Consider the following 27,465-nt stretch of genomic DNA (forward strand, 5'->3'; position numbering starts at 1 on the left):
GGAATTATTGTTGGTTATTATTAATGACTTTGTTGTTGAAATCGTTGAAGATTAGCTTAATTAATTATTTTATTATTTTCTCAAAATATATGGATATATTCCTAATTAATACTATGTATATATAAAACACCCTGATTTCTAGACCTTAGAAAATTTCCTGAAATCCTAGTCTATAGATCCAATACGACTCATGGGTATGAGCCATATTTTAAGTTATGAACGGTATGGACCAGTCGTATGCTAACCAGTGTTGGTTGGTGGGATGAATTTTGGTCACTAGAATGGGTACGACTTGTATGGTAAGAGTCATATGAGAGTATACGAATCGCTTGGTTTCTTCATTTAATCATAGACTTGGTAACCTAGGTTAGATCTGAGTATGAATGGTTCACCGTAAGCCGTAAGCCAGGGTATGATTCGTACTCAGGACTCGTATGGTGGACAGTGTTCAATCCTCATAGGATTTGATTCTGCCAGGGATATGGGTGAAGGTTACGAATCGTATATTTGGATACGACTTGAGTTGGATGAGTCGTACCTTGGACAGTGTTGGTTCCAAGGGTACGAGTGGTGGGTATCACTCGTACAGGGAGGATATGACTCATAAGGATCAGTCGTATCCCTGTGATGGGATTTTTGTACAACTTAAGTGGGGGCAATCTAGACATTTCTCCACTTGTCCTAATTAGGTCCCACGACTTATATTCCTATTGGAAGGTTATTTACCCTATTATTCTATTCATTAAAACTTAGAAACTCTTCGTAAACACTCTATAATTCTCTCAGGAGCTTTTGGGCAAGAAAGTTAAGGTTTCAACTAGAGGACTAATTTGGGAATCTTGTTGGTGGTTTCTCTCTGTCTACTTTGTTAATTAAGTCATGTTCTCTTCCCTTATTATTAGTTCCAACTAAAGGCATGATTTTATATAATATTTTTTCATGATTTGAATGTTGTATAATTTTGGGCTTTCTAATATGATTTGGGGATTTTGGTTATAAAGACTTGGTTATGATTTTTCCATATTTTAATTATGCTTTTATATGCATTAATGGTGATTTAGGATAATTGGTTGCATAAGAATGGTTATTTGGTTTTGGAAATGTTATGCTCCCAATGTGTTTGATAAAATGCCTTTAATAATGTTTTCATTATAATATTGATTTTTCAATGAAACTTATGTATAGTTTAAATTTGGAAATGGAACCCTAAATAGTATGATTGGTTTAAATGGTTTTAAATGGATTGGAAAGGCCTTGGTGGACATAGTTTGGGTTAATTGGATACCATGTTGGGTACATAGAATCCCCTAAGGTTTGGCTAAAGATAATACTTGCAAGTTATTATTAGTATGACGATACCCTACTAGTAGCCTCGGTAAATAATAATAGAATAATAGTTTGGATGGAAAATGATTTTAATTGGGCTTAAAGGAGGGAGGTGTAGCAGAAATCCCTTTTTTCCTCCGATCTATTTACCTATTTCATCCAAATACCCGACTCATTTACCCGTTTACCCATTTTCAGCCATCTTACACTACTTCAAGAACCCATCTGAAATTCAAAATTCCCAGCTTTTTCCTCCAACCCATTTCACCAATAAAATCGAACCATATACCCATTTTATCAATACAGTAAGCAATTTTGAGCATATTGACACTCTAAACACCAAAAATAGGCATGATAAAGAGAATAACATCGTGATTGAATTGTCCAAGAAGTACGACCAAAAAATAACAATTGTTGATTAAACTGAAGCTGTTGGTATGGTGGAATTGAATAGACAAAATCAAGTTGAAGTTTTTGTAAAAGATTCAGGTGATTTGGTTGGTGATAAAATAGTTAGAGTGGTGCGATATTCCGGAGAGTCCAATCAATGAAATCGACCAACTTCTGAGAAAATGCATGTTAAACAAAATTGGAGAAGTGGCCATTAATGAAAACAGAGTAAAAAAAATTATAACTATGTTTCTGTGTGTGTGTTCAATGAATATCGGAGTTGGAATTTGGGTTATAGGGATTTAGAAAATGGTGGTAGTGGAGGGGGGGGGGGGGGGTTAGAGAAGACAATGCTGGGGTAGGGTGGGGGTAGAGTGGGTATTTAGAAAGATGATTTGGTGGGTGGGTGAGTTGGGGGTGAGGTTATTTGGAGAAGAAGATGATTTAAAATTTAAATTAATTATTTAAAATTTATTTTGGAGAAAAATAACAAATGTCGGCATATTATTTGTCACTTTACACGTCAACAGCTCGTGTAATGCATGCACGTTATATATTTTTACTGATTCAGCAAAAAGTGCCAAAATGACATATCCGTATGCTAGTTGAGATGTCAAAAGTGAACAATGTCCACTTGAGATGCCAAAGTGAAAGATGGTGCCAAGTTGAAGAGTCTGTTGATGTGTTTGGCCATGTATGTATATAAATATTTTTCTTTTGTCATATAGTATTTCTATTATGGATAAAAAGATTATAAGTGATGTTCATCAGGTTTCTCTGAGTAGCTATCAAGATATATTGTTCATGCTTAATTTAGTTTTAAAATTTTTATTATTATTTGTGATTAATATTATACTTATCATAAATCACAAGCGTATCAATCATGGATAAAAAGATCAGAGGTAATGCTCATGTTCAGATTTCTCAATAAATTTGAATGTATGTTGTTTCATGCTTAATTTAATTTTTTTAGTTTTTCTTAATTATTATTGTCATTTATGATTAACACTATATTTATCTTTTATCATAAAATGAATCTAAAGAAGATGAATTTTCCACAAATGTGATGTACGTGAATAATTCAAAAATGCAAAATGAATATATGAGAAATCGATAACTACAATTGAGACTCGAAATATATAGAGGAGATTTAACAAATCATTTGTGTAAAGAGTGAATGTGAAAAAAAAATCATATCTACTTTCTTCTAGGAGATTATAAAATAATTTTGTAGTCATTTAGATATGAGAAATCGATAACTACAATTGAGACTTGAAATATATAGAGGAGATTTAACAAATCATTTGTGTAAAGAGTGAATGTAAAAAAAAAATCATATCTACTTTCTTCTAGGAGATTATAAAATAATTTTGTAGGCATTTAGATATTGTTGATCTTTTTTTTCATTGTTTTACTTGTAAATTTATATTTATGAACAAATTTTTGTTGCTAATTTTATGCACTGTTTATAGTATATCAAAAGTGATATTTTTGCATTCCTTCATAAATAATTTCATGCATTATTGAATTCTTTTAATCATAAGAACAAACTTAATATATTTTAAATTTGACTTTAAAAAATTAAATATGAGATAAAATTATCCCCAATAAAGGTGAAGGTATTTAGCAAAAATAAGTGAGTTTGAACTTCAAACAATAAGTACTCCTAAAAATTTAAATTAGATTATATTGGAATATTCTTATACACTATATTTTAGTTGGTAAAATGTTATTCAATATTTCATTTTATTATTTCTATTATGCATAATAAAACTTATAGCTCTAATTTTACGTGATACAAAACTTATTAACTGTAAAACATAAATAGATAAAATAGTCAATCGATATTTCTATTTATATTATACAATAGTATGAAATTATAATTTACAAATAAATACTTTAAAATATCTATATTTATATTTTTAAAGAACATAATAATTATTTTTAATATTTTACAAATTTGTTAATTTTAAATAACTTAGGAAAAATGTAAATTTATAAAGATAATGAAGAGTAATAAGCCGATCTTCTTTTATTCCATTTTTTTAATGAAAGATTTGTTTTGATTTCAAATATCTATCTCAATTTTAAAAAGCGAGTTATATATTACATTTAAAAAGCAAGAATAAGAAAGAACAAATAAATTGATCTTCTCTTAATAAATTGATATGATGTTAAAATTTAAAGTTAAAGTTAAAGGGAAACTTGAGTTGGAATAGAGCTCTAACTTCTTGAGCGTTCCTTAGTACGGACAAAAAAAACACATAAAAATAAATCACAAATTATAGAAAAATGGGGCATTAGGGGATAGTTTTTAAACTAATTTTTAAAATATAATGAAGCAATTAGTTAATGCACATATTGCTATCCATGAATTAAAATTGAAAGACAGAGAATAAAAGTTTAAAAAAGTCATAAGTAAACAAAATAGAAATATTTTTTTTATATTAATAAAAGTTGTGAATTTTTCAAAATGTGTGTTTGATATTATTGTTCTTCTTTTTAATTTTATTTTATTTTACAATTTCTTTGGATTTAATTCAATTATATGTAATTCATCATTGTATGATTTCTGTATTTAATATCACATTCACATGTTTACTTTTTTAGGAGGATTATAAAACAAATTTAAAGACATTTCGATATCTTAATTTATTTAATTCTCTTTTAATTTTACTTGCAAATTTACATTTATGTATAAGCCTTTTTAGTGATTTTGGGGGCCAATTAGTTTCATAATATAAAGAAAGAAAATTAAGAGCACACAGATGAATTATAGAATATGAGATAATGATTATATTTTGATAGTGGGGAAAATGTTTAACTTAAATTTAAATTATAATCATTTCTAACAAATTAAATTATTTTGGAGTGTTCTTCTAATCTATATATCATTTATTTTATTATGTATGACAAAATTTATCATTCTAATTTTTATATTTTGAGATAAAAGGTAAGAAAATTCAACTGCTTATACGTGTAACACAAATAAATAAGTTAATTCTAAATAAAATTATAGAAAAGTGAAGTAATTAAATATAACAGAAAAAATATACACTAGGGATTTATGGCGGGAGGGGTGGGGGTGGGGCGGATTTAAACTAATTTTTTTTAGTAATGAAGCAATTAGAAAGCATCATATACATATTACTATTTATAAATTTTATAGTAGAATAAAAATTTACATTATTTTTGATAATTAGAAATCTTTAAGACTGAACAATATAACAAAGAAAAATATGAATTACAAAAACTTTTTTGGGTACATAATTATTTTTATTCATATAAAATTCGCTAAAGATGGGGTGACGAAAAATATTAGCAATCTGTTATCTTTAAATTGTGAATAATATAATAAAAAAATATAAAAGATAATTTTATTTTTATAATTACATTATTATTTTTTTCGTAAACATTTGAAGAGATAGGGGATTAAGGTTGGTGGGGTGGAAACGTGAGGGAGGGTAAAAGTTTTATATTTTTAATCCAAATTAGCCCTTTCAAGCGGATAAAGAGTAGAATCATCTGATCTTGACATAGGTATGGTAGGAGTGAGAGGTGGGTGGGGTAGATTTTTTCTTTTGTATTTCATTGAGAATTAATATAATAGTTGAACTATGATTTAACATAACGAGATATTCTGATATGAAATTTTTAGAAATAATGCTTTAATATACTAGTTATTATTTTGTTTTAAAATAGAAGAAGAAAGTATGATACAGTTGCTAGTACATGTGTCGCTTTCTTATTTGATAATGTTCATGGGGATATATTTTTCTTCCATGCGTCATGTTCGTCAGATCCGCCAATGATTCATCAGGTTCTGTCCGAATACAGAGACAAACGTAGCAATTCCAATGGTTCTGGAAATGTCGAGAAACGTATTAAAAGGCATCACCCGATCATTGTCTATGCACGCCTCCCTATATATCTTTCTCCACGTGCATATATTTGCATTTGTATATAGAGAGTTGCGACTTGCGAGTATCAGTTTAGTGTTGCTTTTTGATTTGACTGGGGATAAACATGAGTAAGAAGGATGAAGAATTATCAGAATACTTTTCGGAGAATGACCAAGATGATGTGGAAGCTAATAGCGTCACTATGAGCGATGACGATGAAGAAGAAGAAGAAGAAGAAGAAGAGGGTTCTGCTCCATTTTATTCTCAGCAATGGCCCCAAAGTTTCAGGTTTAACTTTACTTTCAAATATCTGCATAAGTGACTAGAGAAGAAATCAATTTATTATTTCTGTTGGATTCCAACTGTAGTTTTGTGTTTCAGTTTTATGGACCAAAACATTCCGTGGCACTTTTTTTTACTCTTTCCTTATGCGCTTGAAACTCTGCATTTGTTAAACCTGATAATTGATTTGGAAGGGAAGGATCTGATGTAAATCCAATCTTAAATCTTATATCAGCAGGCGAAGTAACGTAGGAACTTGATTCTTTCTTCTTTTTCAACTGTCTTTTTTCTCTCTGATTGATATTCTGCTGCGGCTGTGGGCTTTACTTCTCCAACGAAATTGCATACTGGCATCCTGTTTGAATTAGTTGTAAGAAAAATATTTAAAAGTTAGCACATAAGCTTAAGGTTAAGCTTGTTACTTTGCACGAGTGGTGGATTTACATAAGAGAGAAATCTGGAAATTGGAGGACTGAGGATTAGGCCTTATCCCCATACTCATCTTCAAAAAATAAATAAATTCTGATTTGAGGAGGTACCTTGTATTGGTATGTTGTTGTTGTTGAGCCAAGGGTCTATCAGAAACAACATTTCCTTCTTCGCCTTACAAGGTATTGGTAAGATCTACATGCACACTACCATTCCCTGACCCCACTTGTGGGATTATACTGGGTATGTTGTTGCTGTTATTGTTGTTACTGTATCTTGTATTGGTATGACGACGTAGGAGTTGAATAATGTAGGATGGGACAAAGATGACTAAAATTATGGATTAAAGCTCAGGTGTTGTTGTCTCGGCATCACTTTTTAAAAGTATTTCTACAAATCAATGTTTGGGAAGTTTGAAAAGGATTTGGCATGAGAGGCCAAGTTTGCGACTCTTCAATTTAAGGTGTGGTTGGGACATGGGAGGGATAGCCTAGTATATGTGGCCACTCTGAAGTTGAAAGTTGAGTCAATGAGTTATGAGAGAATAAAGTGCCAGAAGCCACTACAAGGCCTCCTAGTTTGGATGGGAGGTGGGGGTTTATTGAAAGGTTTCTTTGAAGTTAGGAGCTGATCGACTATCTTGAAGAAAAAGACAGTCACTTTTCTTCTGTAGCTTTGGTGTTAAATAAGTGAGTTTAGAACTCCAATATGAAAATTATTTATCTTTATATAAGAGATCTTCTCATATTCGAAGAATGGAATAGAAAACGTTTCTTATACTGTTCATATTTATGATGACAGAGAGACAATTGACTCATATACGATTGCCGCGTCACCTGGTTTCGGACTACTTCGACGTGGATCCAGTATTATATCTGAATTCGGTAGTAGAGGATTCGTGGACTCAGATGTGAAGACATATTTGCTCGCTGAAAAGGAAAAAATTCAAGAGCAAAATGTTGTGGATGGAATTTCAGTAACAAAAGCATCTTGGTCAGAGAAGGCTGCTTCTTTCCATGAGCAACTGACTGGGGAATTTCAAATTTCCTATGGATGCAGCTTAACTCAGACTATATTCAATGGTAAGGAAAACCTCAATGCTGTTCGGAGTCTTTTCTTCTGTTATATCAGTAGTTCAGTATCTTTGACTGTATAAACAGTGCAGGATGAATCAACTTGCAATGAATAGCTATACTATGGGCTATAACTGAAACTATAGTTAAGAAGTCTGATCTTAGTAGTATTTAGAAATCAAAAGTGATGAATCTGCTAATAAGTGATGTGTAAAGATTAACTTGTCCTTCATGTTTGTTGTTTCCCTTGGATCGCTGCCCTATGTAGACCGTAAAACGCTGTTATGAGAGAGACAATTGTGGTTCATGTATATCCAAGTCAACAACTTTATCATTTAAATAATAATACTGCAATCTTTCTGCTTGAAGATGCTGCTAGATCTGTTTATTTTTATCTTTTATTTGGAAAGTAAAAGAATTGGTTGAACTTATTCTTGATAGCAGTATTTAACATCTCTTTGTGCAAATTCATTTCCGACTACTTCTCTTTTTGTCTGGCTTAGGTGTCAATGTCATGGCTGGAGTTGGACTGCTTTCTACTCCTTATACAGTGAAAGAAGCTGGCTGGGCTAGTTTGTTAGTGTTGGTAATTTTTGCAGTCATATGTTGGTACACAGCTTCTCTTATGAGACATTGCTTCGAGAGCAGGGAAGGAATCATAACCTATCCCGATATCGGAGAAGCTGCATTTGGAAAATTTGGACGGCTTCTTATATCTGTAAGTCAGTTTAATCTGCAGTATATTGATCCTATGTGTAAAAGTTCAAAGTTCAGCTGTGGGAATCTGGTGGATCAGTAAATTTAAGATCTAACTGTAATAGACATTACGTATCTATCCTAGTAGTGTAGTAATTCTGTTATCTTTTGCTTCTGGGACTGAACCTTTCCCTGATTTTCTTCATTGCTTATTTAGGTTGATTGACAATTCTTTGTCTAATAATTAACCACAAATTAGTTGAATGGCAATTATCTATTATGTATATGTATGAGGTGTTATGATCCATGATTTCTCTCACCTATTTTCCAACCAATCCTCCTATACTAATCGGCGCCTTTTCCGGTTGGGAAATCAAGTGTATTGCCTCTCTGCTTCATCCATTGTTCCTCTAATCCACATATTAAGCAAATCAGTATCATCAAACACATTCTGTTTTGTCTTTCATCTACTTGAATAGATACAACAACAACAACAAACCCAGTGTATTCCCACTTAGTGGGGTCTGGGGGGGGTAAGATGTACGCAGTCCATACCTCTACCTCTGATGAAGTAGAAAGGCTGTTTCCGAAAGACCCCCGGCTCAAGTCACGAGATATCACACAAACACATAGTACAGCACAGAAGCAGATGACATAACATAGATACGGCACCCATAAGGAATATAAAACAGAGTAAAGCAGGAATGCAGGAATATACAGCGGAGGAAAGCACACATATTCGTAATAAACATGGAACACGGAACACGGAACATTGAATACGGAATCATAACAGGAATACACCCCCACCAATTTATTCCCTACACTAGCGACCCGAACTGGCCCTAATCCTCTGCCGTAATTCGCATCTTCCATACCTTCCTATCTAGGGTCATGTCCTCGGTGAGCTGTAACTGTTCCATGTCCCGCCTAATCACCTCACCCCAGTACTTCTTCGGTCTACCCCTACCCCGTCTAAAACCATCCAACGCTAGCCTCTCACACCTACGGACCGGGGCATCCGTGCCCCTCCTCTTCACGTGTCCGAACCATCTCAATCGTGCTTCCCGCATCTTACACTCCACTGAAGTCACACCAACCTTCTCCCGGATAGTCTCATTCCGAACTCTATCCCCTCGGGTCAGTCCACACATCCAGCGCAACATCCGCATTTCTGCCACCTTCATTCTTTGGATGTGGGAGTTCTTAACTGGCCAACACTCCGCTCCATACAGCAAGGCCGGACGGACTACCACCCTATAGAATTTGCCTTTAAGCTTGGGCGGCACCTTCTTATCACACAGCACCCCCGATGCGAGTTTCCACTTCATCCATCCCGCCCCAATACGGTGCGAGACATCCTCGTCAATCTCACCGTTACTCTGGATCACGGACCCGAGATACTTGAACTTATCCCTCTTCCCTACCTCCTGTGCTTCTAGCCTCACTACTACCTCATTCTCCCGCCTCACGTCATTAAACTTACATTCCACATACTCTGTCTTGGTTCTGCTCACCCTGAACCCTTTAGACTCCAGAGTTTGCCTCCACAACTCTAATTTGTCATTCACACCCCCTCGAGTCTCATCTATCAGGACTACATCGTCTGCAAAAAGCATACACCACGGCACCTCCCCTTGGATACGCCGCGTCAACACATCCATTACTAACGCAAACAAAAAGGGACTAAGAGTAGATCCCTGGTGCAATCCTGTCAGGACAGTGAAATGCTCTGAGTCTCCTCCCGCCGTCCTCACCTGGGTTTTCGCTCCCTCATACATATCCTTAATTACTCTGATATATGCCTGCGGTACTCCACTCACCTCCAGGCATCTCCAAAGTACTTCCCTGGGGACTTTGTCGTACGCCTTTTCCAGGTCGATGAACACCATGTGCAGATCCTTCTTCCTCTCCCTATACTGCTCCACCAACCTCCGTACCAGGTGGATTGCCTCCGTCGTCGAGCGGCCGGGCATAAATCCGAACTGGTTTTCCGAGATAGACACTATCCGTCTCAGCCTCACCTCGACCACTCTCTCCCAGATCTTCATAGAGTGACTCAGTAACTTAATCTCCCTATAGTTATTGCAACACTGAATGTCCCCCTTATTCTTATAGAGGGGGATCATGGTACTCCACCTCCACGCCTCGGGCATCTTTGCCGTCCTGAAAATTTCATTGAACAATGCAGTCAACCACCTTACACCAGCCTCTCCAACGAACTTCCAAAACTCCACCGGTATCTCATCCGGCCCCGTCGCCCTACCCCTTCGCATCCTGCGGACTGCCTGTCTAACCTCGTCTACCTTAAAACGTCTACAATAGCTAAAATCCCGACACTCCCCTGAGTGCTCCAGTTCCCCTAACACAATAGCTCTGTCCCCCTCGTCATTCAAGAGCCTATGAAAGTACGACTGCCATCTCTTCTTTATGTGGCCGTCCTCCACCAACACTCTACCGTCCTCCCCCTTAATGCACCTCACCTGATCGAGGTCACGACCCTTCCTCTCCCTAGCCTTAGCGAGTCGGAACAACTTTTTCTCCCCTCCTTTCCTCTGTAACCCTGCATACAAGCTCTCAAAAGCGGCCGTCTTAGCTGCCGTGACCGCTGACTTCGCCTCCTTCCTCGCTAGCTTGTACTCTTTCCTGTTTACCCGCTTCTCTTCTTCGTCCTTACTTTCCACCAACTTAGCATACGCCTCTTTCTTGGTCTCCACTTTCTTCCCCACCTCTTCATTCCACCACCAATCTCCCCGATGATGTCCGGCCCGGCCCCTAGAAACACCCAACACCTCCCTTGCATTCTCCCTGATGCACGTTGCCGCCCTGTCCCACATATTATCCACATCCCCCTACACTCCCACACCCCCATTCCCGCCAACCTCTCCCCTATCTCCCACGCATTCACTGGCGTCAAACCGCCCCACTTAATTCTCGGTCTACACTCCTCACTCCTCCTCTTTCTATTCTTCTTTATACCCAAATCCATAACCAAGAGCCTATGTTGGGTCGAAAGATTCTCACTCGGGATGACTTTACAGTCTTTACACAACGCCCTATCCCCTTTCCTAAGCAACAAAAAGTCAATCTGGGTCCTGGCTATCGCGCTCCGAAAAGTGATCAGGTGCTCGTCCTTCTTCGGGAAGCCCGAGTTCACCACCACCAGCCCAAACGCCCTCGCAAACTCCAATAGGGTCGCCCTCGCAACCATAATACTTGAATAGATAAGTGATCAAAAAGAAGTCTCTGTCGCATCAAGCCAGTAGTTTGATAGCAAAAAGCCTGTCAATAACAGCAATGTCCACTTGCTATCCTTACCATTCCAATTATGTGAACCTTATTTGCTTCCATTACTGTAAAATCCGTTTATCTTGACATTGCTTGGGAGAGAATCAAATGCTTCCAGCTTGTTAGTTGAAAATGTTACTTCATGTTAGATCAATTCAGTTCATGGAGTGGGAAGAAAATGTTAATCTTAACCCAGTAAATGTAGCTTTCTGAACTGCTAGCGTATAGTTGTTCAGATTGGCTGGACATTAAATGATTTTCTGGGGGAGTACTATTTCATCGTGCGTACATGGAACAATACTGACCCTCTTTTGGCCTAAATATAAAGTTACTGGCTGAAATTATAAGAAAATTGATTTATGTTTACATGGATAAAGAGAAAATTGGTTGCTCATAGTGGATCATTTGTCTAACGTGACAATTTTCTGATGCTGTTCTGCTATTTTTTGCAGATTATCTTGTACATGGAGTTATATGTAAGTTAAGATTTGCCTTAGACTCTAGTTTCATTGTTCACTTAGACTCCTTAACATCAGACTTCTAATATGTATTCAAATGATGCAGTCATATTGTGTTGAATTTATAATTTTGGAAGGAGATAACCTTACTAGTCTCTTTCCCGGATATTCACTAAATTGGAATGGCCTTAAACTTGATGCAAGTCACTTCTTTGGGATTCTAGCTTCCGTAATCATTCTGCCAACTGTTTGGTTGAGGGACCTTCGTGTGATATCATACCTCTCAGGTGCTCCTTTTGAACAACATAAAGCACTCCTATTGTTTCAAACACCAATATTCTTGACATAAATGGTTTTCAACCATCATCTAAGAATCTTATTGACATTTTTGCAGCCTGTGGGGTCCTTGCAACCATAATAATTGTTCTGTGTGTGATTTTCCTTGGTACGGTTGACGGAGTTGGATTTCACAATACTGGTCAGGTTGTGAACTGGAGTGGTATTCCTTTTTCTATCGGAATATATGGCTTTTGTTACTCTGGACACTCAGTGTTTCCAAACATCTACCAATCTATGGCTGACAAGTCAAAATTCAATGTGGCGCTTATAATATGGTACAATTTTCTACTTATTGAATTGCACTATGCATTCTCATCTATGGTCTTTTAAGGACCTGTACTTTCTTATCATGCAGCTTTATTCTGTGTATTCTAATATATGGAGGTGTTGCAATAATGGGATATCTCATCTTTGGTCAAAGCACATTATCTCAGATAACTTTAAATATGCCGGACAGTTCAATTGCTTCAAAAGTTGCAGTATGGACCACTGTATGTATGCTCTCTCTTCCCCCTGCCCACCCCCCAAAAAAATACTTCTAAATAAAAATTATGCTGAATCTTCTATATTTTTCTCTACCATGCAGGTTGTCAGCCCATTCACGAAGTATCCTCTTTCACTGTCAATTGTTGGCGTTTGCTTTTTCCTGGAAACATTAGTTAGCACTTGAGATTGCTTGAGTCAACAAAATAGAACTACTATGCATATCCTGTGCTTTTCCTTAATGTTCACACTTGCATAGATATGCATTACTGATGAATCCATTGGCAAGAAGCATAGAGGAGTTGCTGCCCATGAGAATCTCTAGCAGTTTCTGGTGTTATATTCTCTTAAGGACAGTTCTGGTCTTTTCTACAGTATGCGTTGCATTTCTTCTTCCCTTTTTTGGTATGTAACATTATCTTTCGGTTATGATCTTTAGCTTAAAATTTGTATCGTCAGTTAGATCACCTTAGGCTAATCTTGGGTAGATATTGGTAATGACAGTGCCTCTAGTTTTGAGATAAAATGGCATCTTTTATCAGAGTTTAAAAAGATTATCTACATTACTTGAAGCTTTATAAGTGCACGTCACTTCTTTTTTGTGGTTAAAAAAAAAAAAAAAACACCTACGGCTCTCCTATCAGCTTATGATACTTATTCTTTATACATATAAATGGGAAATCCTTTAAGCTATATGGATAATCTGCATCAAGTCCTATTTATTCTGACCCATTCTATTTCATTACCGAAAGTTTGTATTTGAAGGTAAATTACTTTCCTAAAACAAGAGCTCCTCTTCTTCATTAAAATTAAAAAAAAAAAAAGAAATTCTCTACTAGCATGCTTATTCCTGCACAAATATACAGTATTAAACTGAGATAGAAAAGCTTTGGAAAAACATTGGATCTAATGTATGTAGAAAAAAAATTTAACCTTAATCTGACTAGGTGGTCTCGTCGATATGAATTCTTTGTGGTTTTCTTGTTAATAAGTGTAAATTAGTCAACATGAATCCTTTTATCTCTTGTATCAACAACAACAACAAACTCAGTGTATTCCCACAAAGTGGGGTTGGGGCTTTTATCTCTTGTATCAATCTCAACATATGCATTTCTACTGCATATATCATTTGGATATGTTAAAACCTCTAGTGCTTAGTATTAACTAGTTATAAAATTGTTGGGCTCACAATTGCTCTATTCTACTTGGTTTGCTTTTCACTTTGTTAAGTATCATGTATCACACAATATTTCATAGCATTGCTCCATTTCATCTATCCTAGTTTAATTCTATGTTGAATTTCTCTTTATTATCAATGCTTCTAGAAGACTGAGCATGTATTAAGGCTGGTGCAATTCCGTCTAATCTCATTTATATCCAAAAAAAAAAGAAGAGAAATAGGGAAAATTATGGGAATCTCAGTCAATAGACTAAATCCAAGTCAACTTTAGTGATGTATTGTGTTTCGATCATCAGCATCTGACGAATTCACTAAATATCTCTTGGGCAAAAAGCTTTTCTGGTTGCAAATATTACTGCTGCCACTTTCTATAGTTTGCGTAGCAATTCTGGGATAGAGTTCATAGATTTTTGTATAAATCATATTAGAGCTTGTATGACTAAGATTAGTTGTATGAAGCGTTTTGATCCGGGTTCATTACAAGTTTATTGAAAACAAGCTGACACGAAGATTTGGCATTGCTGGTTAAATAAAAAGTTACTATAGATGTTAAGAGTTTATGACCCGAATTTTGTTGATCCGGCCCTGAAAAGATTGCGGTGCGACTCATGTTTAAGATTTTTGGGGGGTCTATGGTGTACACACGTATTATATAAGTGCGATCTAGTGGGTTGTTTTTGGCGGTTTTAATATCTGTCATTGAGACTTTCGTTTCCTCGTTGTACTCCTCTCCATTATAGTGAATTTCCTCCTCTCCTGCTCGTGGTTTTCCTCCTCAAGGGTTTCTATGTAAAATCTGTGTTTTCTTCTTGTTTTCTTTTGTTTGTGGTATTGCTTATTCCTGTTAGTTCAATAGCAAACTGGTACCAGAGCGCGCATGGTTGTTTTCTTGGGGATGACAACCATGAAGTATGATATTTCGCTATTGGATCACAACATCAGATTTTCGTTATGGCAGGTTAAGATGGGGGCTGTGATCGCACAGATGGATTTGGACGATGCTCTATTAGGGTCTGATAAGATGCCCTCGTTGTGGATAAAGGAGGATAAACGGCGTAAGGATCGAAAGGCTCCATCTCAGATCCACCTTCATTTATCCAATCAGATTCTACAGGATGTTTTGAAGGAGAACACTGCCGCTGCATTGTGGTTGAAATTGGAATCGTTATGTATGACAAAGAGCCTAACTAATAAGTTGCATCTCAAATGACGAATTTATTCACATCGCATGTCCGAGGAGGCGTCTTTGGAGGATCACCTAACTTTATTTAAGGAAATCGTCTCTGATTTAAAGGCGTTGAAGGTTAAGTATGATGAGGAAGATCTAGGGTTGATTTTGATTTGTTCGCTACCTGCATTATATTCGACCTTTAGGGATACGATTTTATAGAGTCGTGATACCCTGACCTTAAATGAAGTCTGTGATGCGTTGTTCTCTAAGGAGAAGATGAAACATCTTGGGAATGGGTTGGTGACTCAAGGAGATGGTCTTATTGTTTGAGGAAGGACTTATGAGAGGAACTCTGGAGGTGATGATAAGAATAGGTCGAAATCTAGAAACAGAAACAAAACCTGTGCTTACTGCAAAATGAAGGGCCATATCAAACCTGAGTGTTATAAATTACAGAATAGAAATAAAAGGGAAGCCGAAAAATAGAAAGGAAACCAACCAGAGAAGTTCGGTGAAGCTAGTGTTGTTGAAGATAACGCTAGTGATGGAGAAATCTTGATAGTCTCTGATGGTAACTCTAAACCCTGTGAGGATTGGATTTTTGATTCAGCTTGCATGTTTCATATGTGTCGCCATAGGGATTGGTTTACAACATATGAAACGGTCGCTAAAGGTGCTGTTTTATGGGAAATAACACACCTTGTAAGATAGCTGGTATTGGAACAATCAGGATTAAGATGTTTGATGGGGTTGTGAGGACACTTGGTGATGTGCGGTATGTCCCAGACCTGAAGAGAAATCTCATTTCCTTGAGTACCCTTGATTCAAATGGATATACGTACACTGGTGAATATGGATTCCTGAAGGTTTCCAAAGGTGCTTTTGTTGTGATGAAGGGACAGAGAAGACTGCTAATTTGTACGTCTTGCAAGGCTTTACGGTTACAGGTGATGCAGTTGTTTCTACTTTCTCTCTATCAGATAGTAATGTTGCTAAACTTTCGCATATGCGTTTAGGATATATGAGTGAAAACGGGATGGCTGAACTAAGTAGGAGAGGCTTCTTGATGGTCAGAGCATTATCAAATTGGAGTTCTGTGAGCACTGTGTTTTTGGGAAGCAGAAGAGAGTTAGATTCACTATAGGCATCCACAAGACTAAAGGCACACTTGATTACATTCATTCTAATCTCTGGAATCCTTCTAGAGTACCTTCCAGAAGAGGTGCTAATTATATGTTGACTATTATTGATGACTACTTCAAAAAAATTTGGGTGTTTTTCCTGAAGCAAAAGAATGATGTATTACCTATTTTCAAGGAGTGGTAGACTATGATTGAAAAGCAAATAGAAAACAGGTAAAACGCCTTCGGACTGATAATGGTTTAGACTTCTGTTCTAATGAATTTAATGTTCTATGCAAGTCAGAAGGAATTTAGAGGCACTTAACAATTCGTCATACTCCTCAGCAGAATGGTGTGACCAAACGAATGAATAGGACTATAATGGAGAAGGTGCGTTGTATGCTCTCTAATGCTGGTTTACCTGTCTTTTTGGGCCGAAGCTGCTTTCACAACTTGTCTTCTTATTAACCGCTCTCCTTCCGTCGCGATTGACAAAAAGACTCCACAAGAGGTATGGTCCAGTACTCCTGCCAGTTACTATGATTTGAAGATATTTGGATGTCCTGCTTATGCTCATGTTAATAACGGAAGGTTGGAACCTAGATCTGTTAAGTGTTTATTTATGGGTTATAAGTCTGGTGTTAAAGGATATAAGCTTTGGTGTCCAGAAAACAGAAAACTTATAATTAGCAGGGATGTTGTGTTTGATTAAACTGCCATGTTCGTGCTTCCTCCTTTAAAGAATCTAGTGCTTTTCCCCTAGATGAGCCTAGTGACATGAATCAGCAAAAGTCAAACACTCACATTGAATTGCAGATTGGAGCAGAGTCCACACCAGTGCCTACTTCTCAGCCTAGCTCGGAGATATAAAGTGATACTATTTCTTCTTCACTACCACCAGTGGCGCCACAATATTCTATTGCTAGAAATAGGCCTAGGAAAGATATTAGACTCAAGAAGTATGGTGAAGCTGAGTTGATTGCTTATGCATTGAATGTAGCAGAAGGTATTGATTCCGGCGAAGAACTTTCTTCTTACTCAGAGGTAGGCAGTTGTGATGATTCTGGCCGATGGATGATTGCTATGCAGGAGGAGATGGAATCACTTCATAAGAATGACACATGGGATTTGGTGAGATTGCCTAAAGATAAGAAAGCTGTCCGTTGCAAGTGCGTATTTAAAAAGAAAGAAGGAACATCGAGAGTTGAAGATGCTAGGTAAAAAGCAAGACTAGTTGCTAAACGTTACAGTCAGGTTCCAGGTGTTGACTTCACAGATGTATTTTCTCCAGTTGTAAAGCATAGTTCGATTTGAGCCTTACTTGGTATTGTGGCCATGCACAATCTTGAGCTTGAGCAGTTGGATGTCAAAACTGCGTTCTTACGTGGAGAATTCGAGGAGGACATCTATATGCAACAACTAGAGGGTTTTGTAGTCTCAGGAAAGGAGGACCATGTATGCTTGCTAAAAAAGTCCCTTTATGGCTTAAACCAGTCGCCCAGACAGTGGTATAAGAGGTTTGACTCTTTTGTGACTTCTTATATGTTTAAGAGTAGTAGTTATGATAGCTGTGTCTATTTTAAGGAGATAAGTGATGGTTTGTTCGTGTATCTTTTCTTGTATGTTGATGATATGTTGATAACAACAAAAGATATGAGAGAGATAATAAAAGTCAAAGCGCAACTCAGTAAGGAGTTTGAGATGAAGGATCTAGGAGCAGCAAAGAAGATTCTTGGGATGGGAATTTCGAGGTATAAAGAGACGTGTAAGTTATACTTGAGTCAAGAAAGGTATATTGAGAAAGTGCTTCACCGGTTCAATATACAAAATGCCAAACCTGTCAGTACTCCATTGACTGCTCATTTCAAACTCCCGGCTACGTTATCTCCAAAGGCAGATGATGAGCGTGACTATGTCTCGAGTTTCATACTCTAGTGCTGTTGGGTCTCTTATGTACGCGATGGTGTGTTTCCGACCAGATTTATCGTTTGCAGTCAGTGCAGCTAGCAGATGCATGACAAATCCTGGTAAAGAACATTGGAAAATAGTTCAGTGGATTTTTAGATACTTGCATGGATCTGCTGATGTTTGTTTGCAGTTTGAACGAAATAGAGATGGAGTGATTGGGTATGTTGATTCTGATTTTGCAGGAGACCTTGATAAAAGGAGATTCCTTACGGGCTATGTTTTCACCATTGGTGGTTGTGCTATCAGCTGGAAAGCTACTTTACAGGCTATAGTTGCTTTGTCAACTATTGAGGCAGAGTACATGACTATTACAGAGGCTTGTAACGAAGCTATTTGGTTGAAGGGTTTGTTTGATGAACTTAGCAAAGACTTACGGATTACTACGATCTTTTGCGATAGTCAGAGTGCTATTTTTTTTTGCGACAGTCAGAGTGTTATTTTTCTTACAAAAGATCAGATGTTTCACGAGAGGACAAAGCACATCGATGTTCGGTATCATTTTGTGCGTGAAATTATTGCGCTTGGTGATAGTGTGTTGAGCAAAATTAATACCTATGATAACCCCGCTGATATGATGACCAAGACACTACCAAGTGTCAAGTTTGAGCATTGCTTGGACTTGGTTGGTGTCAGCAGTTAAGATGTGCCCTTAGGGGCTTTTGTGGAAGAGGTGGAGAGTTTTCTCGTAACGGATTTGAGTTCTGAATTAGAATTTGTGTCAAGGTGGAGATTGTTATAGTTTGTGATTCGAATTTTGTTGATCCGGCCCTGAAAAGATCGCGGTGTGACCCATGTTTGAGATTTTTTGGGGGGTCTGTGGTGTGCGCACGTATTATATAAGTGCGATCTAGTGGGTTGTTTTTGGCGGTTTTAATATACATCTTTGAGACTTTCGTCTCATTCTTGTACTTCTCTCCATTATAGTGAATTTCCTCCTCCTCCTCTGCCCGTGGTTTTTCCCGTCAAGGATTTCCACGTAAAATCTGTGTGTTGTTCTCATTTTCTTTTGTTTGTGGTACCGCTTATTCCTGTTCGTTCCATAACAATAGATATATGGGATAACAATGGCGTAAAGATGGAGGTTAAGAAAGATATGTTTTAAATAGACCACAGGCAAAATTGTTTTTCATGTATATTATGCACATATATTGCCCATAACTTCCAGAATAATTTTCTTGGATGTTTTTGGTTGTGCTTGTACCCTCCTTAATCCATTCAGATATGGATTGCATTCGGAATAACAAAGTCATTTGGAGAGTTAAGCTGCGATAGAATCTCTACCTCTCTGTATTGCGTTACTAAACCACCAACTTTGAGCATCAAACAAAAAGCTTCAGCTTCGGGGATTTTCGTTGATTAAATAATTTTATGAGACAACTTCTAATTATAAAGTGATAAACTTTGTTCTAGGTCTTGTGATGGCTCTGATTGGTTCTCTTCTCAGTATACTGGTGGTAAGCTCTTTCCTAGTTCTATTGGACCCTGAACTTATTTTCTTTATATCACAGATGATACTCTTTCTTATATATGCTAACTTTGAAAGCTTGCTCTCTGTTTCAATTGTTAAGAGCTTATTTTACCCATGTAGTGCAACCTAAGTTATCTTGCTGTACTTCACGATTTACCTCCCTGATATTCACGTCTGTCTGATCTTTATGCTTCTGCAAATGTATCAGTAAAACCATCTTCCGTGATAAATACATTTCACATAATCAAATAAGTATTGGGAATCTAATGTTGGTAAGGTGTAATGATTGCAACTGACGCAGCCAAGTGACAGAAGCTGCTGGTACCATTCTAGTTCCTTTTTGAAATGGTTAAAAGGATCACACATATTCATTTGGACATTACGCTTCTCAAATTCTTGATACATCTTTGTTCTTTTTTGATCAAGAACTACATGACAAATCTCTTTATATCTGATTGATTTTACAAATGAAACAGTATATAATGGAGAATATGGGTGTAATATTCAAAATGATGGAGCTTGAAAAGGAGAAACTTCCTGGAAAGTGTGCCAAATCATGAGCTTGAGCCGTTCCATTCATGTTTCTTCAGCTGTTTAGCCTAATGTATGAAGATTAACATGATCAGAACTTAGACTTAGTGATCAAACTCGCTGCAGCACTCTGATGAATACACTAATGTCCCTCACTTGCCAAAACTGATAGCTTTCAGAGTTCAGACTATAAATCATTTAGTCCAAATAGAAGATGCACGCAGAATCCTGGATTAGAAAAAGTAAAACCAGTCCCCCATAGTTAGATGTTTGGGTGGAAATCTCCACTGATTATTTAATTTCTGCTCAACTCATTCTCAATTTTAATTCTGAGTATACGTGAGCATCTAACTTCTGCTTTTCAGGCTGTAATAATGCCAGCTTTATGTTTTCTAAAGATTATTGGAAAGAAAGCAACAAGAACACAGGTATTTCATGTATCTTTGTTGACATCAAACTTTTAGCTTGTTTAACAAACCATTTTCTGGCGATAAACTGTTTCACGGCTTTGCTTATAACTAGAATACGAGAACAGATCATTTCCAGTTTACAATATTGTTGATCATTTATTTTTGTTCTCATAACTTTTTGATGGTCTCAATAACATCACACCAATGTTTGACATGTTTGTAGACGGTGTCTAGCATCACCATTGTTGCATTTGGGATTGCAAGTGCAGCTCTTGGAACTTACTCCTCACTGTCGGGAATCGTGAGAAAGAAAGCCTAAAACACTTTTTTGTAGGGATGGGGTTGGAGTGGACATGCTTAAACATTCTTAATTACTGTCCTATATTTTTTATTCTCTGTCCCAAATATTTCTCATCTTCTTCTCAGATTCACTTTATAGCAACTTTACGACCATTAATTGCTTTATAATTGTGGGGTACCTTTCTGTGTGAGTTAGCTGCTAAAGCTTGGGGTACCTTTCTGAATTCACTTTATGTAAACTGCTCCTCTCTTTCTTTGATTGTCTTGTGTTGTTAACTGTTCCAATATGATTTTAAGTTGTCTGAGAATGACCAAGGGGATAATATCCGAAAAGTCATCAAAATCACCTTAAATTATATGCGAAAAGTCGAAGACACATTTAAACTATTGAAGTGACCTATTACACACGTGTACTACTTAAAAGTAAATTTATTTCCACCCTAAAACATATATAACTAGTCACATGATTGGAAGATGTATTACACTCCCACATCACTATCATTGCCATATTAGATGTTATGTTAAATTTTGAGGTTTTTTCTTTCCACCTCCCAGTTGCTGCTTCACTATACATCATTAAAACCACTATAGAATTATCATTATTGCCACCACACCATCACTAAATTCATGTATTTCACCACCCACATTCAAATCCACCATTGGAATCACACCGTCACCATTTTCACTGTAAAAACTGTAAAGAATCGACACAAATTCAACATCCATAGGCTGTTGTCGGAATCAGATTGCCACCATCATCGCTATCAAAGTTATAAAGAAACACCAAAGAAATTCTATATCCATCACCAAATCCAGATCAAAATCGTACTATATATTGTAGAGCATTAACTGAACTACTATAAAAATTTTAGTTTTTAAACCATTGAATTGGTTACTTCATCGAATTGGATTTTTCGAAAAGTAAACATTTTCGATAAAATTTTTTTGAACTGTCTAATTTTTCAATAAAACAATGATTTCATCCTAAAAGTTATATTTCCTTAACTTGTGGTTCGTTGATTATTTTAGCTTTTCATTCTTTTAATGAAATGGGTATATGCTTTTGCTTTAGAAAAGCAAGAATAATGATGACGAAACTACAAATGATAAAATACATATGAAGGTTTGAATGATATTGATGAGAAGGGATGAGAGTAAAATGAAAATTTCTAATCATTGAAACTGGGAGGGTTGCACCACACTGTGAGCGACCAAGTCCCTCAAAATCAGTCATAGACAAAAACACAATAAACCAACCAGAAACATAACACAATGCAGGAAATGTAAGGAACACAAGATTTAACGTGGAACCTTCTTACTCAAGGGAGGAAAAATCACGTCTAGCTCTTATAAGCTCTCAAAAGTTCACTATAATCAACCTCTTGATTACAGACTCGAACTTGAACCTAACTGTAGGCTCCTCCTGCTTGTAATAACTCTACTGCAAGCTCACCTTGACAACTATGCCAAGACACTTTCAAAACTGATTAACTCTAACCAGTATCAAGCTTAGGCAACTCTACCTAAGCACTCTCAAAGCAAAAAGAAAATAGCATTACTCTTATAGGATGAGTAGTTCAGTTACAGACTCAAGCTGGAATCAAGAATACTTACTATTTTAGCACACACAAAACATAAAATCTTAAGCAGTGTTGAATATTGAGTTTTTGCCTTTTTCACTCTTCAGCTTTCGATTTGCAAAAACTGCTTGATAGAGAAACATCCTTTCCTTTTTATAGTTGAGTGATAATTAGGGTTGAAAATCAATTGGACCATGTGTCCTAAATAGTACATGATTCACCTACTCAATTTGTTATACTAGAGGACAAAACTGTGCAGACACGTGCCAGCTATTGTAAAGCCCCGCATTTTGAACTAGAATAAAAATCGTCGTTTCCGTGCATAGATGATCCAAAAGCCATAAATTTTATGCAAATTTGGCATGTTAATCAACTATGTAGTGTGTGAACCTATTTAAGCATGAATCGAGATCATAAAAGTCCCCTAACTCAAGGACGAGTTGAAAGCTTTCCTATCATTCGAGTTTTGAGTGAGCGTCAAAACTTAGGTCAACTTTAATCGACAATAACTCTTTGTATATAATGAATTATAGGTCCTACTATATATCAAATGAAAGATCTTCGAATTAGCTTTCCAACGATACCAACTTCTCTTAAATCCAATACTCGAGCGAAAAGTTATGGCCATTTTAGATACTGAGACAGTAGCATCATGCGATAAGCGTGCGGCACACACCCTATCGCACGCACCAAAATTTCAGGTTCTGATTCTGCGTTTTAAGGAAAAAATGGGTATCTTCCATTCCTTATCTAGCTATAACACGGGATTAATCTCCCAAAACACCAAAATATGATTCTTTTCTCTCAAATTCATCAAGAACTCACCCTAGGGTTTCAAACTAAAAACCTAAATATCTTAAGATTTAACCATGGGTTTTTCTTAATTCTTTAAGATTCGGAATCCCCATTGCGAGGGCTACAAGAGGCACCCATCAATCGTACATATAGCATCCCAAAATCTAGAGTTCATTCAAAAGCTTTTAATTTAAGGTATGTGGAGTTTTCCTAAAATCTCATGGGTATGGAAATCTTGATCTTAAGAAAGTTTTTTTTTTTTTTCAGATTTATGAATATATTCATGCTTTAGAAGCATTGATGATATTGTTTTGGCCTTTAGGCTTTTCTCCAAATTGATTTGAAATTATATATATATTGTAAGCATGTGTTTTAAGGTTGATGATTGAATTGAGAGCATGATTCATGAAAAATCCCTCTCTTGTGATGATTTTCATTTACTTATGATATACTATGAAATTGTTTGACTGCATCTTGAAAAACATGTTATGAAATGTCTTGAATAATGTTATATATGGATTATGATTTTGATTTCAAAAGAGAGAGGGTTGTTTATGTTGATGAATGTTGAACATAATTATATAATGAGAAGGGTTGCATGGTTTGGTAAAGATTACATCGCCACTACTTGTTTATTGAAAGGATGAGAATTTTGCATAGTTTTGACTTATATTTTTGGAATATGAATTTCCTTTGTTAAATTACATGTTTAGGTGGTCTGAACTATGTTTTAATGAAAGAATCATGCATGATGCATTATGGCTTAGAAATAGGTCTTGCAGGTCTTGGTGTGACGACACCAATCCAGATAATGCCATGGTAATTCAGAACAAAATAGAATGCATGTTTGAAGTCAAATTTTCCAGATATTGAAACTAGAATAATGCATGATTCAGAATAGGATAAAATTTGGCATAAAGAGAGCTTAGGTGGTTCCCCGAAGAAGGCATGGTTTCAGACAACTCATTGCCCAAAATCGTGATTTGTCGATCCGGGTATATTATTATACACTAGCCTAGTGACTTGTGGCATATCAGACTCAGACACTCCAACCCTTGCGGCACACTTGGGTTGGGGGCTTCCCCGTTGAGTCAATGGCAGATTCCGTATAGCCCGTGGAATATCAGACTTGTAGGGGAGTGCCACCTAACTCAGAAGTAATACAAAGATCAGAAACTGCTTTTGATAGAAAGGTTTTTTTATGTTTTTTCAAGAATGCCCATGTGTATTGAAAATTATATCTTTCATGATGTTTATGACTAGCTCTCAACTATTTTATTTATATAAAAGCTTTATTTTGGATTGCTCTACGTACCAGTATATTTGTATTAACCCCCCTTCCTCCAGGTTCTGAGGCACAGTCTAGGGGTCCTGATAAGCAGTAGATTTCATCAGATAGGAGTGAAGAGTACCAGTTGGTGAGCTTTCTATATTTTAGAAGGCCTAGTTTCTTTCAGACTGTTATTATTTATTATAGTTTTGGTCTACTGGGGGCCTTGTCCCAATTTTCAGACAGTTGTTATTTTATCATGTAATAGAGATTTTGCAGACGATTTTTAGACGGTGTTTAGTTGATATTGGATTGTATTCCTCATTGTTAAACTAAATTTAGATTATGACCATGTTTTCATAGCAGATTTTATTTTTATATTTCCTATTTATATTTGGATGGTGTATATGATTACAAGTTAGAAGGGCTCTCGGGCCTTCATGGTTCGGGATGTCCGTCACGGCCAGGGCCTTGGTTCGGGTCGTGACAAACTTGGTATCAGAGCATGGTTCATGGTCTCAGGGTGTCTGTGAAATTGCATCGGGTAGAGTCTTATTTATGGGTGTGTAGCGCGCCTCACTTATAAGGAGGAGACTACTAGGCGTTTAGGAATGTTTTCTTTTCTTCATGTTCTAGTTCGTGCTATTGAGCCAGAATGTTCCTCTTCCACACTATAATTCATGCTATGGTGTCGCCCATACGAAAGTAAAGTTATCCTAATTTTTTTCTTACTTTGATGTGCCCAGATATGTCTCGTTATTGGGGTGATTCAAGTGCAGATGTTTAGAGTCTAAATGGTATGGTCCATTCTGATTGAGCCATATAAGAGTTTAAAATTTTGCAAGGACTTAAGAAGAGTCCATTAGTGCTTCAGAGTGTATTGATTTTTGTGTGAACTTTGATTCTGATGAAATCATGCTTTTCAGCCTGCGGTATTAAGAGTATTTTGTCTTTTTTCAAAATTTATGTTGCAGATGTCATGCTTCAGGGGGAATGATTTGTAGCAGAATGTTTGAATTCTATTTCCACCCGATTAGTAGTATAAGTTAAAGTGTCGGTGTCATGACCTATTGGTAGTGAGATTAGACCAAGAGGTTGGTGATATGAAGTCACAAAGTTAGAAGTCAGAGTGAGGGTGACTTTTGAGTAAATAAATATTTAGTTGAATAATCGATGTTTAAGGATGATTTACTACTTTATAGTGATAGACTAATGTGGTAGCTAGTAGCATGTGTGGATTATATGGTAGTCTGTGGGGGAAGTATTTGACTCAGATTTTTATTTATACAGAGTAAGATGTGTATCCTTAGATCATTGAATACTGTGTGGCAATTTGCTATCTCTTGTAATATGTAATCTTGTATCATAGTGTTTTTGAAAAAAAAATTAAAGTCTAGTGAAGCCGTGGGGGGCTCTTTCGATTCACTAGCATAGTTTCTTTGTTATTCATTTCATTTTCTTGTTCAAAACACAAATATCAAAGTCTAGTGAAGCCATGTGAGGCCTATTTCGATTCACTAGAAACTTATTGTTCAACTTATTATTTTTGTGTTGGTTGAATATATGTATAGACAAATCTTTTCGCATGAGATTGAGTTGGTAATGAAGTGATACGTCCTTGTGTGTTAGTTTAGTAGAAGGTAGATAAGGAGTTATTAGTTAAGGTCAATTGTTGTCTGCTTGAAGTATGAAAATGGCTAGATGATCCAGTAAGTTATAATTATTGACTCATGGTTGTTTGTGGAATTTGAAGGTAGTCTAAATGTACGTTTGGGTAAGTAAGTGTGATATGAGAAATCCATATAAGTAGATAAGATTGTATGGGGTTATAATATAAGATTAAGGTTGACCATGTCTATTATGTGACTTTACCCCCTTGACCTTCTATTCGTTGGTAGTTGTAAACTAGTACTACTTGTGAGAAGGTATGTAGTAGATTTTTGAGGTATTTGGATAGAATGTCCTAATTTGATGGACTAGTATATTATGTTGCCTTCTTCATTGGTGGTAAATTATTGATGCTACACTATTGGCTTGAATTTAATATAGGATGTAGATGTAAGAATAGTGGCTTAAGATTAATGATGAATGTTTTGTGAGAATTGTGTGTCAGGTTGGGTTGTAAATCATACTTAGCACTAGACATTAAGTTTGAACAGTTGATGTCCATTAAGTTGGATGTGATGATTTCTTGGTTAATGATACTAGTTATATGGAAATGATCTAATAGGATTGAATGGTGTATGCAATAGATTAAGTTTATTTAATTAGTAACAAAGTATGATGTTGTATGTATGAGGTAGAAGTATTCCCAAGGTGATATAGAGTTGCGGCATTTTCTAAGACTATTACAAGTTACGTATGGCTAGTGGACATAGTAGTACCGTTGAGTTGCTAGGTGGAGAAAGACTAGTAGTATGATTCATCAAAGGCTTGGTGATATCCACGATTAAGTGCTATAATCTAAGTTTGAATTTTTGAAGGTTGGATTGACAGAAATAAGAGTTGAAGCGCTATAGGGTGTGTACTCTGACTATGGGAATTCTCACGAGGATTCGAAGTTAGTAAGTATTCAAGTATTATGTGATTGACTATTGGGGCTATAGAAAAATAGAGTGTGTCTCTGAAGGTAGGATTAGTAGTGGATTTTCCCCTTCCAGGTGTAGCCATTCGGGTTAAGTTCTATTAATTACGTGTATTATTGTATTCCAGACTCCAGAGTGCAGTGAGTGTAGTTCAGTTTAGAGTCTAGTAAGGTATCTCTCGAACTTAAGATGATGACTTAAAGGTAAGAGGGAGATAATAGAACAAGTAACCAAGTCAGGATCTCAGATTCTAGTAGTGATGTCAGTATGATATAGAACATCAGAAAGTGAGGGTGAGACTCAACCCATTCTTATCTCAGTATTTTTCAGTGATCCCAATGCCTACTCATGCCTTACGTTTCAGTTCCATGATCATAGTTCATGTTGATGTATATGATAGAGAATCACGTGCTTTTCCAATTC

At 36.3% G+C, this 27,465-nt stretch overlaps 1 protein-coding gene across 3 annotated transcripts; it reads left to right on the top strand.

The window, feature by feature from the left end:
* Positions 1 to 5,337: 5,337 nt before the first annotated feature.
* LOC107863692 (amino acid transporter AVT1A) lies at positions 5,338 to 21,071 on the top strand. 3 transcript variants are annotated; one of them, XM_016709754.2, is made up of 12 exons: positions 5,338 to 5,906; positions 7,131 to 7,411; positions 7,906 to 8,120; positions 11,836 to 11,859; positions 11,948 to 12,128; positions 12,236 to 12,455; positions 12,536 to 12,671; positions 12,767 to 12,786; positions 12,923 to 13,068; positions 19,514 to 19,557; positions 20,468 to 20,530; positions 20,736 to 21,071. In XM_016709754.2, exons 1-12 carry the CDS (start codon positions 5,743 to 5,745, stop codon positions 20,829 to 20,831), a joined length of 1,590 nt encoding a protein of 529 aa, XP_016565240.1. In that variant the 5' UTR covers positions 5,338 to 5,742; the 3' UTR covers positions 20,832 to 21,071. The 3 variants fall into 3 exon arrangements, with proteins under 3 accessions (XP_016565240.1, XP_016565241.1, XP_047264292.1); XM_016709755.2 differs by lacking the exon at positions 19,514 to 19,557; XM_047408336.1 differs by lacking the exons at positions 19,514 to 19,557; positions 20,736 to 21,071 and having other exon boundaries at positions 20,048 to 20,526.
* The last annotated feature ends 6,394 nt before the right edge of the window (positions 21,072 to 27,465 follow it).

The sequence above is a fragment of the Capsicum annuum genome, chromosome 3 (assembly GCF_002878395.1).
Source record: "Capsicum annuum cultivar UCD-10X-F1 chromosome 3, UCD10Xv1.1, whole genome shotgun sequence".
Classification (NCBI taxonomy): Eukaryota; Viridiplantae; Streptophyta; class Magnoliopsida; order Solanales; family Solanaceae; genus Capsicum; species Capsicum annuum.

Bases quoted from the DNA above. Each gene is read 5' to 3' on its own strand.
- LOC107863692 (XM_016709754.2), top strand. From the start codon at position 5,743: ATGAGTAAGAAGGATGAAGAATTATCAGAATACTTTTCGGAGAATGAC. The intron at 8,121-11,835 runs GTAAGTCAGTTT...TATTTTTTGCAG, and splicing joins TTGGACGGCTTCTTATATCT to ATTATCTTGTACATGGAGTT. The intron at 13,069-19,513 runs GTATGTAACATT...ACTTTGTTCTAG, and splicing joins ATTTCTTCTTCCCTTTTTTG to GTCTTGTGATGGCTCTGATT.